Source organism: Tachysurus vachellii, chromosome 12, assembly GCF_030014155.1.
Source record: "Tachysurus vachellii isolate PV-2020 chromosome 12, HZAU_Pvac_v1, whole genome shotgun sequence".
In the NCBI taxonomy this organism is placed as follows: domain Eukaryota; kingdom Metazoa; phylum Chordata; class Actinopteri; order Siluriformes; family Bagridae; genus Tachysurus; species Tachysurus vachellii.
The window spans coordinates 16864669-16880461 of NC_083471.1; the positions used below are offsets into that span (position 1 = coordinate 16864669).

Sequence of the window (15793 nt, forward strand, 5' to 3'; positions counted from 1 at the left end):
CATGCATGCCACAGTTAAAGTCACAAAGATCACAATTTCTCTTCATTCCAATGTATGATGTAAACGTTAAGTGAAGCTCTTGACCTGTATTTGCATGAATGTTTACAATGTGTTGTTTACACATGACTGGCAGAATGAGCAGGTGTTCCACTGCAGATCAAGTGTCCTAAGCAACATGCTCTTAAATTATGTACAATATTACTTCAACAATCCTGAAAAATACTGATTCTATTCAAAAATAATTCAATTTATGTTTGTTGTCTAAGAAAGATCTTTTGAAAGGTAAATGCATATATTTATTTATATTTCAGCTGTCTCTTAATAGGCTATAAACGTAGAAAAATAACTTTAAAGCTTATTGATTAATAGACAAAGGAATGTGCACATTTATAGGCCGATCATTTTCGCTACTTCGCTTTTCCTTTGCAGGCGTCTCAGTCAGGATGACACAAGAACTGGCCATTTGCAACGTTCGTGGTCTTCCTTTAAATAAGCCCCGCCCCGAAATCAGTCGATCAAATTCTGCATCGCGCTCCTGCTCCTCTGACCAATCACATTTCACTGGGGAGGGGTTATCTCGGTGGTCCGGGAAAACGTCAACCAATCAAAGCGCGAGTTCTTTGAACAAAAGGTTTACGAAAAGTGTCGCACGCCTTGTGAGGCGGATATTATTCATGTTCAGTGAGCGGCTTCTTAAAGAGACATGACAGGATTTAAGACATAACGGTCTATCAGTCACAAACACACCCATGTACCGCTATTCAGAGGAAGTATTTTAAACAGTGTTGCAATAATTTACGATAAGATTATAGGATAATTAAAGCATGAATACTTCATTTGTTATTATCATTATTTACACTTCTTTTGAATTAAAAAGAGTTACTTGTATGCAAGGATGGTAAATGTATAGCAAAAATATATAGATATCTATATTATAGAATATATAGAATACGAATCAGAATCAGTTATATTGACCAAGTGTGTCGACACACAAGGAATTCGGTTCTGTTGGTGACTCTGAAACCTGGTTATGTGGTTCCTTTTAAATGGCAATTTAAATACGTGTGACATCAGCTCTCAGAGATACACGGGTCTGTTTGAACACGGACACACCCACCGCCCCACAGTGGACTTTCGCATGACTGCCTGCCTTCTCAGTATAGTACAGGGGGTTGTTCAGGTCCTCCTCCAACACTCTGCGCTTTAGCTTCAGCTGATAAAATCCGCGCCTGTGCACCAGACTCTCACTCACTTAGACACTCACGGGGTTTCTGGTTCTTTCCTGGTGCTAGAAAGCTAACAAACTTACACATCGGACACCACACTCTTAACTTCTCGAGTAGTCCGTTATATAGCTAAATCTTTCCTCACTAAGATTTAAACACATTTTGTACCTCAGTGAACTACTTAGTTTACTAACTTTAGTCACCATGAGACGATCTTGTGCTATTTACGCCACGGGGATTGTGTGTGCTCATCTGCTCATAGTGGGAATCGCCCTGATGGTGGCTCAAGTCTTCCAAACAATGATTCAGGAGAGGATAAAAAAGGTAAAGTGTTTATTTTGTCTTGTCTTTGTCATCTGTTGTGTTTTTTTTTTCAATAAAAATTTTGAAATGATTCGAATTAACCGTTGAATCTAACCGTTAAACGTTGTACCCTTGTTATTGGCTAGTCTGAATGCAGCACTTAGCGTTAGCTTAAACAGAGCCGGGTTTATAAGCTTGTACATCCTCACTAACTTAAACGAACAACTAGGTATAAAAAAAGTTATAAATACTGAAGGAATTGTATACGATACCGCTTTAATTTTTAAAGTGTGTATGATTAGTTCATTATTTTGTACCACACTGATTGTACTGGGGCGAGTTTCCTGTATTAAAACATCACCGTCTCTTATCGGTGCAGGAGGAATGTTGCTGTTTACTTGTTTTGACTGTCGTGTTATGTTTTTATTTACGTTTTCACACAATGCTGATTAGTTCACCTCAAGATTCGTGTGTGTGTGTGTGTGTGTGTGTGTGTGTGTGTGTGTGTGAGAAGCGGCTCTTTCCTGGCCACCTGACGTGTGGAAGCGATGCGGAGAAACACCGCGTTTGCATTTCGTGTGCATTTTTTTTTTTTACGCATCTATTTTGAATGTCTTGTTTGAAAAACGACGTCTTTCACACCGGGTGTGGGGTCTTTTAAAAGCTTTGAAGCAGCTGTTTTGTTCTCTTTTGTAAAGAGACGTGAGGTAGCTGGCTTTAATGGCTGGGGGAGGTGTAGTGCTCTCAGGGTGAGGGGTCTGTAAGCAGCACAGCAAGAGGGGAATTCTCTTTGAGGAATACTTGGAAATTCTGTAACTCCAAATTCTGGAATTTCTTATCCCCCCCCTCGCTCTCTCTCATTCTTTATATATATATATATATATATATATATATATATATATAATATAGTATTTTATATATATATATACACATATATACACACACACACACACACATACAATAGCCCAAGCCCTGTAGTCTGAGTATATTATGTATAGCCATAATTATATTTCACTCAACAATCTAGGTGTATCATTGTTATGAAAGTTTGCTATTGTTGTAAATACTGTGCATATATTCAGTGCAATACAAACTAACTCCGAATAAACAAGTTTTTGTGTGATGATGCCTTTGCAACATCGCCCGTCCCTGTTTAAACCTTTAAACATCTGTTTGAACTGGTATCTCTAAGAGAAGAGCTCTTAAAGGACAAAAGCCACTTTCCAAGCCCTGAGGACCTGCATATTTCTTAAACTAGGTGTGTAAGAAGCTCAATTGTTTTGCTTGTTTGTAGAGTAGCTTAAAACCACTGAAGTATTTCTTTTTTCCTTCTCGTCATCCCGAAACTTGAAGCATAACACTTTAGCATAACACCTGTTTACAGATCAGCTTCTTAGCTCACTTCTTTTTATTATATAGTTTAATATATAATTAAAAACAAAACAAAATTACTTTACAGTAGAACAGTAGAATGTACATAAATTACTTCTAGCCACATTATTTCTCATTAATGCATAAACCTTTTTGTTTTTGTTATTTCATGTCCCTGAAGACTATCCGGAGTTTTAAGCTTTGTTAGTGGGGGGAGGGAAGGACAACCACAAACAACATGCAAAAAAAAAAAAGTGATTCATCACTGTGCAAGATGAAGGTTTTGAAAACACTCTTGTTTAATGTTCGGTGCTGCTTTGAAGGACATTTCCGAGACCTTTATTTTCAAGGCTGCTGGCATGGCAGTAGGTTTAGGGAATGTTTTAAACTCCTTGAAAATCTCAAAACACTGCATCTGTCAGGTTATCTTCTCTTCAGCTTTTCAACAGTAAATAAATATGTTTAAAGTGATTAATTTTCCTACATCTGTTACAAAGTTGTTGAAACAAAACAAGGTGTTGCGCAATGAATTCTGAGGATTCGACGTGTGTAGTATTATGACCTAATCAACCTGAATAAAACATTTATAGGCGTGTGGTCAGCATTTCACTAAGACTGAATCAAAGCAGACTTATTGTAAAGAGCTGTGTGAGCCAACTGAAGCGTTTAAATCGATGTGAACTGTTCCTTAGAAAGTTTCTTTTCTACTCGGTAAATAACTTCTCATTAGATTACTAATTCAGTTTCTTATGCAGAGTGTTTTTGTGTGTCTAATTTCAAATGAACACAATCTAGATGTAGTAGATCATTTATTTATTTTTGTTTTAACCATCATCATTTCAACAGCCAAGTTGTGGTGTTTTTTTTTTTTTTTTGCTTTTTTTTCCCCCCTGAAGTTGCTGTTAAATAAAGCAGAAAAATAAATAAAGCTGACAGGTCAGAGAAAAATCTTTTTAATCTTATGACGTAAGACAAAGCTTTCTGCTGACTAAATGTCGTGTGTGACTGTCCGCATTAGTCTCTGTTCCGTTCCTGAATTTCCTCCTCACAGCACGTGGATGTTGTTCACTTATCACCCCAAAACCCTCAGACCTAGTGAACTTTAAACAGCATTATTTATTAGGGCACATCACTAACCTAAAGTGAACTGTGTAAACAGGCTTCGTTCGGGATTTGGGAGAGGTTAAGTCAATATTAGGAAGTAGAATCTGACATGGCTAATGGTTTACAGGTTTTAGGTATTCTGAGGTCTTCATTTTGCAAAAGATGCTTAAAGTTCACATGTTCTATGACACTTGTGATAATTCCACAGAATTATTAAATTACATATTGACTTTTTAGGAAATCACACTGGCTGAGAAGAGTCGAGTACTGGCTGGCTGGATAAACCCTCCACCCCCTGTTTACATGCAGTATTTCTTCTTCAATGTTACTAACCCTCAAGAGTTCTTGGCTGGTGAGGCAAAGCCTCGTGTCACACAAATGGGACCATATACATATAGGTAAGGTAAACATGCATCCAACTGATGCACTTTGTAAGTCAAGCAAGAAGTGTTCATGCCCCCCTGTTTTCTTTCTGGAAATCAAGTAATTTCTTTAAATTTAAAAGTAATTTTCTTTAATTTCTTTCTTTAAACCCAGCACGTAGCTCGTGTCTGTTTATTTTAACGTCACATGTAATTAGACCTGATGCCATGTAGATAGAGCATGGCAGAATCCGGAAATGACTTCAGAAAAGAGGAAGGAAAAGGGATAAGGGGGAAAAAACAGCAAAGGGAAACCTTTAACGTGACAGACATCATGTAACTTGGATGATTAGGCAGTCACAAAAAAAGGGAATAATCACAGCCTTTGGCCAGCATGTCATTTTTTTTTTTATTTTCTTGATGCAGTGTAATGTTTACAATTAGAAGGTTTAACAACAAACTCAATGTCTCTCATGTAATCAGGGAATACAGACCAAGAGAGAATGTGACATTCTTGGAAAATGGCACCAAGGTCTTTGCCACGAATCCGAAGAGTTTTGTCTTTCTTCCGGAAATGTCTGTCGGAGACCCCGAGGTGGACCTCTTGACCACTCCCAACATCCCAGTCATTGTAAGTTTATATTTTTAGTGCAAATGGCTGATGCACTTAATTGATCACACCATGTGTTCCTTGGTCTAAAAGCCACGCTGACACCAGTTTTCCCATATCTTTCCTACAGGCTGTCATGAACGAAATGCATTCCTATTCTTTTTACATCCGCCCGCTGATCTCTATATATATGAAATCTCTGGGTGTTGGCATGTTCATGACACGCACTGTCCACGAGTTTCTGTGGGGTTTCAAGGATCCTCTGATGAGCAAACTTCATTCCCTGAAGCCTGAAGTGGATGAATACTTTGGCCTCATGTATAAGGTGAGAATCATAAAAGATTTTGCTGTGGAAGTCAAATATGTCTAAATAATAGCAATTAAAAAAGATAACAGGAAATAGTGTTTAGGTCATGCTTCTGTGGCATTTAACGCTTAGTGCTTGACGAAACATAAGACATCTGTAGCACCTCCCATAACATGATGTCTGATAATTTTTTTTTCCGGGTTGTATATAATTAGAAAAATGGAACCCATGAAGGCGAATTTGTCTTCCACACCGGAGCGCAGAACTACATGGACTATGGCAAGATCGACACCTGGAACGGAATAAGGTACCCGGGACTTTGCATGCCCTTCCCCTTGGCCCAGATGGTCTATGTGAATATTTGATTACCCAATGAAATGGCCTTGTTTCAACTTTTGCTTACTGAACTTTTGATGCTTGTGTTGCGTATGTGCCAAGCAAAAACAAATAAAAGCACTTGGATGTGGGGGAAAATATAACTCATTACTCTTAGGAATGTTTAGAGTCTCATGCTGAAGTTCACATTAATGTTCACATGAATCTAACATTCATTAGAAAAGAAAGATTTCTTCTTTTTAGAACAAAAATGAATGTTTCTGAACATGAGCACAACCTTCTCAGCCCAGTTATTGTACATTCTTCATGCTTTACATAAATGCCTCTCCTTTTGTAGACAGATGACCTGGTGGTCATCAGAGCAGAGCAACATGATTAACGGCACAGACGGCAGCGTGTTCCACACCTTCCTTTCCAGAGACGAGCTGCTCTACATCTTTGCTGCGGATCTCTGCAGGTATGCTACACGTGGCAACCTCTGCTAAAAACTGTCCTAGTCAGCTACAGTTTAAAAGCCCCACTGACACAGTATGTCTTGTCTCCTCAATTATCAGCAAGAACCAAGTAAAAAAGACTGAAAACAATAAAGGTGGAGGAATGTATAAAAAAAGTAGTGTATATACAGTATATATATCTTTTGTATTTAAAGGCTAATGCACCTTTGTGTACAAATGATTACTTGTCAATCGACCGTCCTCCATATGTCCTGTGTGCAGGTCGATCCATCTGGGATACGTGAATGATACAGAGGTGAAGGGAATTCCAGCATTTCGCTTTGCTCCTCCTGCCGATGTCCTAGCTGCTCCAGATGAGAATCCTGCTAACGCTGGCTTCTGTGTGCCTGCCAAAGACTGCCTGAGTAAAGGAGTGCTTAAAGTCAGCGTGTGTCGCGAAGGTACGGGTCAAGGACACCCATCAAGTATCATATCAGTCACACCATATTGTCCTGCTGTACACTTAATTTTATTATATTTTGTACCACTCTGATTGTCTAAAACTGACATCTAAAATTTCACAGTAGCAGTCAGTGTTAAAAACAAAGCAGTTTAGTATCTAATCATGATATTTTTCAAGAAAGCAAAAAAAAACAAACAGAGCACGACTGATTTATTAAAGTAAAAGAGCCATGAGCTGTTAAATGTTATTGCACCAAAAGCAAAATGAGTTTATGCTATGTATGGAGAGAAAAACACGGCCTTCAGAAAATGTTCACGTCTGGCTTTTTTTTTTTTTTTTTTTTTTTTTTTTAAAATCTTGCCAGCACTAGCAGCCTCTTCATCTCTGTTCTGTCAGTCTGTGTTTGCTCTGTCCTGCACTGTGACAGAAATCAGTACACAAACGTTTAATAAGTAACTCCAATTCAGGACCAAGGACTCCACACTCAACTAATAATTGCAGCTTAATTGGGGACATAGGCATGCTATCATCTTTATTGCTTCCTCAATAAGTCATCGTGCTGATAGCAGTGTTTTCTGACACAGCTCACTTTTATCATGTGACCGCTCTAACGATGACTCTTGTGTTTTTCCACACGTCTTGATAAGGTTAAAACAATGCTTCTAGTGAAACGTTTGGAGAAGTAGAACAGTGGATCTGCTTTGCTTTGCAGAATCGTTTTTCACTGTTGGATTGAACCAGTTTTAGTGTATATTTAGGCCACGGTCAATGTCTCACAGAGCAAATAAAATGTGGAATTTTGTTACTTGTCTGTGGAAGTTTGACCGGTCACTGTCCTGTTGTAACTGATTACCAGCCATTTTATATTTCTTGGGAAGAAAGTTAATATAAGTTTTTGATTTTATTTGATTCAACTTTTAGTAGTAGTTCCTGATTCTTATAATTTGACCTGTTTTGGTCCATAGGTGCACCCATTGTAGTTTCCTTCCCACATTTCTACCAAGCTGATGAGAAGTACATCAATGCCATTGATGGGATGAATCCAAACAAGGAAGAGCACGAAACATACCTCGACCTTAACCCGGTAAGCTTAGTGTGGGGCCCAGGAGAACGTTCTTGAGAGTAATTAGTTGTTCTATTTATTCACCATTCAGCTGTTTAGATCTGCCATGTTTTTGTAATTTAATATAGCCTGTGACCGCTTAGGACTAAAAGCAGGAATGTGTTTGCGGTGTGTTTGTAAACTAACAAGACTGGTTTGTCTGATGGTATTGGAGGTCTAAATAGGTCTGTCTGTATAAACTTAGTCAGGTTATGAGGTCATGTTAATAGCGTGACGCATTTAGTTCAAAAATATAATTTTTCTTACCTGGATGTACCTTAAACACTTTATAAATCATAAGCATTCTGTTTCAGACGACTGGGGTCCCTATTCGTGCCTGTAAGAGAGCCCAGCTCAATGTTATAATGAAGAGGGTTCCTGGCTTTCCGTAAGTACCAAATTCCCAGTTTGGAGAATTTCCTATAGAGTTCTGTTCAGAAACCTTAGTCATGTCAAATTTTTCCTTTTCCAGCCAAACACGTCTCCTGAACGAAACCATCTTCCCCATTATGTATGTCAATGAGGTATGAGATTTTTATTGTGTGTTTTCTCTCTTTTTTTTTAAAGCAATTGAGCTTTTTTTTTGCCATCACTGTGGACACATCCTGGTCATTTCAAGGTTCCTGACTATTTTCCAATCTATATGTCCCCCCCCCAGACGGCAACCATCGATGACGACTCAGCCTCCCAAATGAAAACTCTGCTGCTGATCATAAAGTTAGTGTCCAACTTCCCCGTCATCATTGTGGGAGTAGGCGCCTTATTACTGCTCATCTTCATCTTCTTGCTGTGTAGGAACCGTCAAAGAAAGGTACGACTTTTTTTGCTAGTCTTCTCCAAGAGCTGGTTTATAAACGAAATAAAAAAAAAAAATTGTTCAGCAATTATGTTCAAGTTACGAAAATCACAAGGTCTTCGGCACAACAAGTACAAGAAGCCTTTTCCTAAATGTAGTTTGATTTCGTGACGGTTGTTTATCGGATGAGTTTTTTGTTCTATTCGTGATGCCTTTCCTATAGTACTGATTTTATTCTCTTCAGGGAATATCTGTTATATGAGCACATTATCATGAAGGAAGCATTATATAGCATTGTTTACTGTTAAAATGAGAGATTAAATTTAATTTCTGTGCTTGTGTGATCTGTGGGACTGTTACTTTGTTAGTGCGTCTGTTGGGTTTCAAACACAAACTAAGAGCAACTGCTCAAATCGTTTTTATGCCTAATATAAATTACTAACAAATAACAATGTTCAATATTAGGCCAAAACTAGCATAGGAGATATCCATATTTTGAATAATGTGGTCGGGTGAAGAAAAACGTCTCTAGTTGCATCTGTTTTGGTTACCTTTACATTTTAACAAGAGTCCTGTGTGTACCATGTTGTGCAGTGTGTGTGTGTGTGTGTGTGTGTGTGTGTGACTCATTGAAGGCGAGGTGGAAATAAGAATAAGATAAACAGCACCTGTTTGTGTGGTAAATGGTTTAACATGTCAGAATAATTATTGATGGCTTCTTGAAACATCTTCACTCACAACACTATCTACCCCGTTTGGTTTCCAAGCACGTAAACAAACACTGTTATTAAGCTCCAGGAAATGCAACCATGGCAAAGAGGTTCTCTTTAAGGAAGTCCTGGTTTGTTATTCACAGTACACATTAAGGCGTGGTGCATTTTAATTCTAAGAACTATAAAAGCTTCCCAGTGCTTATCAGCACCCGGTAGGCATCCACGTGGTTAGGTGATAAAGCACTAATGTTTTCTAACCACTTCCTATCCACCTGCATGAGGATTTAACTGCATGGAGCACTAACCAGCAGTGCATGTGCTCTTTAACTAATACGTTTAAAATTTAATTACTAATATGGTTAAATTGCTCTTTACCCCATGTTTATTTTACTACTACCCATGATCCACTGCACTAGTTCAAAAAAAAAAAAGGGAAGCTGAAATAAAAAGGATTTTCAGTATTATATGGTATATGGTTTTTGCTGTGTGTAATTTATAAAGTGTATTATTATTTATTTTTTTCAGAATGCTGCCATGTTTTAATTTTCAGTAACATTCTCCTCCCTCCCTCTTTTTTTGTTCCTGTTCAGAATGAAGTAAAACGTATTGATTTTACCGAAGCTTTTCATTCTTTTGCTGTAAGTCAATATTTCCCCCTTTTTTCCTTTCATTTGCTCTCTATTTGCCTGTTCATAATTTAACTCTAATTATAAGAGGTGCTTTTTGCAATTTAGCCGTTTATAATTTTACCTTAAGTGCCTATTTATTTCAACAAAATTAAGTGTTAACTCCCATGCATTTGTTTCTGCAAATCCTGTTCAGTTTTGTTTTTGCATTTAGCTGAATATAAGCTACAACTTTATAGTTCTGTCACTTTGAGATTTCCGTTAGACGTGTTTTAGACTTTTAGGTATTTCTCTAGATTAGATTTGAATTAGATATAAAGTGGAAAATGTAGTAAATAATGGCAGCATGTCAATCACCCTAAACTCGGTTCCTGTATGCTTTGTCAGACGGCGAAAGACGATACGGCCTACACTCCAGTCAGCAACAAATCAGACGATTCGCCCGAATCGCACAGCAACCAGCCTACGAAGAACGGCTCCTACATCGCCATGTCTCCAGTGGAGGCCCACAAGTGTTGATAAAGATCACTCCGTGGCGTTCCCGCTGAGGGGATCCACTTGTGTGACTTTCTTTTCCCCTCTTTTCACCTTTTGATTCTTCCCACTGTGCAGCGTGTTGAGGCAGGCCAGCTCCTAGAAGCACCGTCGGACAAGACGCAACTTCTTTCCGTGGGCGTCTTGCTGGACCACATCTCCTCTGCTGACATTCTTTTTTTTTTTTTTTTTGCTGTTGACGCATGGCCTTCTCAAACTGCCATATTTTCTGACACAACAAAAGTCTTACTAGTTCAAAACACAGTTTATCTAGTCATTTCCTCCAGGTCTACCGACACTTTTTTGTTGACTAGACACAAAGTGAACAAACTGAGAACACCTGCTAGCCTTTTGAGGACCATATGCCCACGTGCATGCTCGCAAGACTGTGGTTCCTGTTTAACCCTGTTGAACGTAGGGCTGTGAACAAAGTCAGAGCGTGTTGTGTGTGTGTGTGTGTGTGTGTGTGTGTGTGTGTGTGTGAGAACACCTCCAGCCTGCTAGCAGGAGCCATCTTGAACACCACACAGTGTTTACGCATGGGCAAGTGTTTGATCAACCTTTATTGCCACACTACTCTATTGAAGCCTGTGTAGCCAGACTTCATTACACTTTATTTGCCATGTCTTAACATTTCATAAAATCTAAGCCAAACGTTATCATTTGTCTGTTGAGTGCAGTCATGGTCGTGGGCGTGATTGTGTGCGTGTGTGTCGGGGGATTTGTATGTATGTGTAGAAAGACAGGCATGTTGGTGCTTGCATATGTGTTAATCTCTCTGCTGTGAGCTGATTTCTAAAGAGCATCGCGCTCTCTTAAGCATTCTACAGTGCCAAGTAATTGTCCACTAAATTTCAGAGGTCCTTTCAATACCTGGCAAAATGACATTCTCTGGATTAAATGCCCACAGGGTAGCAGAACTGGTCCTTTCGCTCACTCCTCCAGCCTATGCCTGTTTCAGAGGAGGGTCTCTTCGTCGAGCTGTGAAAATGAGCTTTCGTTCCTCTTTTCTGACAGGAAAGAAAAGCAAGCCCACAAATCGCACAAGTGAGACTTGAAGCTGCTCTCTGCCTTACACATGTGAGTTTGCTGTGTGAAAGGGCTTTGTAACGTAGTAGCATGAGACCACCTTTGATCAAACCCAGCCTGTAGTCAAAACATCTGCGAGGCTTCACCCAAGCGCTTGTCCTGTTTCAAGCGTTTAATTTCCAACTCAGAATGCACAACTAGATCGACTTCCTTTCCTCAGGCACTTGTTTACAGCCTTTTATCTCTAGTGACTTCGAGGGCTGACAAGTGAAACTCAGCATTCGTGGGAAATGCTGTACAATATGTGTTGTTTCAGTTAAACTGTAAGAGGCAATGGGTGAAACCTGACCCATGATGCATCTGGCAATGTTCTGTTGATTTTGTTGCTGACAATTCTGGCCATGATGTTTAAAATTGAAGCATTTCAGACGTGAGAAAATGCCATAAAAAGTCGACTTGGCAAAGGAAAAAAGTGCACTTTTTCTTGATTAAAAAAAAGGTCCTGCACATTTTATGTATTTCAGTGCAGTGGTCCTCACTTACATTTCAGATGTGTTCTCAAATGTCTGTGGATCTGTGCTTTTGTTTTCTGTCTGTATCTTTCTGTCTGTATTCTTTCCTTCTTTTTTTTTCTACTGGTATAGCTTCACATGCCACATTTCATAAGCATATCACATGCATTTATATAAACTCTGATCAGTATAAAAGCATGCCAAGTTTTTTTCTTGGTGCCCTCTGGGGAAAATATTGTATAATTTCTATTCATAAGCTCAGATTTAGACGTTAATTTCTACAACGTTTCTGTTATTTGTTACAAGGCATATCATCTTTCATTCATTGTTGCGTCAAACTGTTTAGATTTGTGTTGTACGTTCCTTTTTCTTCCCCCTTTTTCAATTCAAACTGGAAGAGATCTGTCATTGTGCATACTGAGTGTTAGCACTATAGCTAGTAACTGGAACATTTAGGTGAGCACCTATGGCCTTCTTGGTATGCTTTTATAGATAGACGTACACCAATTTCTAACAATGGCCTTTATAAATGTATACAGAGCTGTGGACGAGTCTTCTGGCCCTCGTTAACCCGAAGTGGAACGTTCCACTTGTCCTGACTTGAATTCTTTCAGCTCTCCGACCTGAGCCGTTTCCACATGCTACTGACTTTTGAGCCCAAACCTTCTCATTGCTTCACTCAGCTGTACACTCGACCAAAGATAACCGTATAGATAGATGTGTCCCTACCATTTGTTTGCTTTCACAGATACAGCTGTAGTGCCATCACTCTGCTAATTTACAACACTCAAAGGCAAAAGGAAAAAGTCAACAAAGAAGGGAGATTTCTACAGCGTTTGTAACAGCTCTCAGTGCTGCGAACACAACACTCAGTATTATGTATTGACACAGCAATACATTGTGTAAAGATGATTTTGTAAAGCTAAAAGTGGTTTTGTATCTAAACACATTTCTGTATCATGTCAAATGATGTGTTAATTATCAGGATAGTTTTGTATAGTATTAATACTGTGTATAGTATTAATTCTTTTGGTCCTTTCTCTTTTCTCACCGAGGTTTTTCTTTCCTTATTTTTTATTTTTTTTTGTCCCTCCACACAGATTTATAATGTGGCTCTGAGTGTCGTTCCACAGTTGTGATATAACGGTGTGTGTATATTAAGTGGCAGTGATTTAAGAAAGACTTGTGTGTGTGTTTTTAATTGGGTTGGGATTTCCAGAGTAATGACCTCCAGTGCCACAAGTTTCTTAAGAAGCCACTGCGCTGTTTTGTCTGATGTGGTGTGCCATAGGAAGGCTGATGGTCTTTAGTTTAAAGGGGGATCAAACTAGAGAAATGAACCTTTTTAATTTTTGTCCCTTAGATGAATGACGCCCTCCTTATGAATGAGACTCTTAAGAGTGCCATTACATCCATGTTTAATGAGTTTTAGGAGTTTGCTAAAACTGTGTAGCAGAGTACTATATATTTTTATTTTTTTGTCTCCTGCATTTCACTTCACCTTCCCCAGTGTGATGAAGGATGATTTTGATTATTTCATGATATTTGCTGCTGAACAAGACAATCCCCACATCATGGTAGGTGCAACATTTGATTTGAAAAGAATATTCCATTTTAGTTTTGAAAATGTTCACTGCACAAATGTTTCTGCAATACCTTTTTGTAAAGATTTTTAGTGTCCTTTGCATAAAATAAAGGTGCATTTACTGCAAAATGACGTCTCCTGGGTCTTTTGTCAGGGCTGCTGTTTTAAGGCAAGTCACTACAGGTGAACAATAGGTATAAACTCAGTAAAATGAATTATTTCTATTTGATTGTTGATATTCTTACTTTTAAAAAAAAGTTTTCTAGAGTTTCCATTTATTTATCGTAATAAGGCTTAATTCAATCTATATGCATACTAATGTAATACCAGTGAGTGGCTATATATAATGACACTTTTGTTATTTAATTTAATGAATACTATGAGTGTGGAGGCATGTGTACATACACTGCCATCTTTTCATACATTTATGCAACTAGGTCATCCATCCATCCATCCAACTATCTATCTATATTATCTATCTATCTATCTGTGTATAAATGTGTGTGTGTGTTTGATTTAAGTTGGATACATAAAAAGTTAAATATCAGATTTAAAACTTTCTGTGCATAAGTGCTAAGTAGATAGATAGATAGATAGATAGATAGATAGATAGATAGATAGATTCACATACAAATCACATCTGGTGTCATAAACATTACTTGGATGGAAAAAGCTAACAGACACAGCAAAGACCTGAAACACCTCTGCTAGTACAATTGGTGTGTTAGTATGCACTTGTAATCTTCATGGAAACATAACCAGGGGCGCCACTAGCAATTTTGGGCCCTATGAAAGAAACTGAGACTGGGTACCCTACCACACCCATTTTGCACCAAACACACAAGCCTCTGGGGGCCACAAAAGTGTGTGGGCCCTTAGAATCATCCTAACTTTTCCCCCCTTAGTGGCACCCCTTAACATATCTAATTTTCCTTGAACAGTCACTTGAAAAGAGCTGCAGGACGACCTGGAAGTGCACCAAACTGCACCAAGTTATTACACCTCATACAAAATTCTTTGAGTAGATAAAATAAACCAGAGCTCTGGCAATAATACAGTTTCATGTTTGGAGAAAGAAGAGAGGAAGAAACCACTGATGTCGAGAACACAACCGCAGTGAAGTACGAAGGTGTGAGTGTCACAGTATCCAGCTGTATTGCTCCAGTGACACTGGGACTTTACACCTCATGAAAGATTTCAGAAATACAACAACCCCAAACATTTAGACAAAAAGATCTCAGGAAGGCCTTACTGACCAGGATTTTAGCATAAAGTTATATAAATACTTAATAACCCTTAAATGTTATTAACCCCAGTAAATGTTTATACATTCCAGTGTAACATATTTAATACAATCACAGAATCTGGCCTTTGGATGATGCTGAAATTGAAATATATTCAGATGTTGGAATTTATTTTTGTAATTTATTTTATTGTTAAATCAAGGAAATTTCAGTGCTTTTATAAAACAACATATTTTCTGCCATTTTCTGCCTATTTTATAAAATAAGTAAAATTTCATATATGAGCTCAATTCCAATGAGCTTATATGAGTGATTATAAAGACTATTAACTGTGGATTGTAAAGGAAATTGTTATGCCTTAAATTATATGTATATATATATATATATATATATATATATATATATATATATATATATATATATATATAAACAGATATAGAAACAGATTGCACAATATGTAAAATCCTTTCCTCTATTTAATTGTTTTAATTGTAATTGAAATCAATTTTTAAATCATATTAAAAGGTTTTAAAATCCTTGTTTTATTGTCGTAATTATACGTAATTATTGTTTTATGATTATTTTACTTTCTTTTATGCAATGCACTTTGAATTACCATTGTGTATGAAAACATACCTTGCTTTGTCTATACATGCCATGATATTGTGCCAAGTGGGCGGAGCTTAAAGTCTTCTTCAAAGTTGTAAAGTTTTTTGTGTTGCACAATAACAGTGAATTAAACATTTTGTTCTGTGTCGCTGCCATAATGTAAAAACACATATATACTGTACATAGATGCATGTTATCCAGAGCCTTGTGTAAATGTTTATGTGCATTATGTATAGCTTATAAGTTTTTTGCCCAGCATTATTCAAAGAACTCTTAAACATATAACACAGCAAATCGTTCAATAAATAATTTTCATGAGAAAGTACACTTTTATAAAAAGTAAGATTAAGTAAGAGTCGAGCAGGGCTTGTGTGACCCACCTTCATCTTCCAACATAAACACAACTAACTCTTGCAGCCTGGGTCACATCACAGCACATGGTAAGAGACTGTGGCATGTTTATGTAAAAAAAAAAAAAATTTGTGACACTTTTTACCAAACATTTACTATGTAAGAAATTTTGGTTA

General features: G+C 37.7%; 1 protein-coding gene across 2 annotated transcripts; it reads left to right on the forward strand.

The window, feature by feature from the left end:
• The first annotated feature begins 1221 nt into the window (after nucleotides 1–1221).
• Nucleotides 1222–13542, forward strand: scarb2a (scavenger receptor class B, member 2a). Of its 2 annotated transcripts, XM_060884255.1 has the most exons (13): nucleotides 1225–1550; nucleotides 4242–4402; nucleotides 4850–4997; nucleotides 5107–5301; nucleotides 5499–5590; nucleotides 5957–6076; nucleotides 6336–6514; nucleotides 7482–7600; nucleotides 7933–8006; nucleotides 8091–8142; nucleotides 8277–8429; nucleotides 9718–9765; nucleotides 10141–13542. In XM_060884255.1, the coding sequence occupies exons 1-13, from the start codon at nucleotides 1431–1433 to the stop codon at nucleotides 10270–10272; spliced, it is 1593 nt and encodes a 530-aa protein (XP_060740238.1). In that variant the 5' UTR covers nucleotides 1225–1430; the 3' UTR covers nucleotides 10273–13542. The 2 variants fall into 2 exon arrangements, with proteins under 2 accessions (XP_060740239.1, XP_060740238.1); XM_060884256.1 differs by lacking the exon at nucleotides 9718–9765 and having other exon boundaries at nucleotides 1222–1550.
• Nucleotides 13543–15793: the final 2251 nt, after the last annotated feature.

Excerpts from the sequence above, each read along its gene's own strand:
- scarb2a (XM_060884255.1), top strand. The coding sequence starts at position 1,431 with ATGAGACGATCTTGTGCTATTTACGCCACGGGGATTGTGTGTGCTCAT. Across the intron at positions 4,998-5,106 it reads CTCCCAACATCCCAGTCATT|GCTGTCATGAACGAAATGCA; the intron begins GTAAGTTTATAT and ends TCTTTCCTACAG. Across the intron at positions 8,007-8,090 it reads AAGAGGGTTCCTGGCTTTCC|CCAAACACGTCTCCTGAACG; the intron begins GTAAGTACCAAA and ends TTCCTTTTCCAG.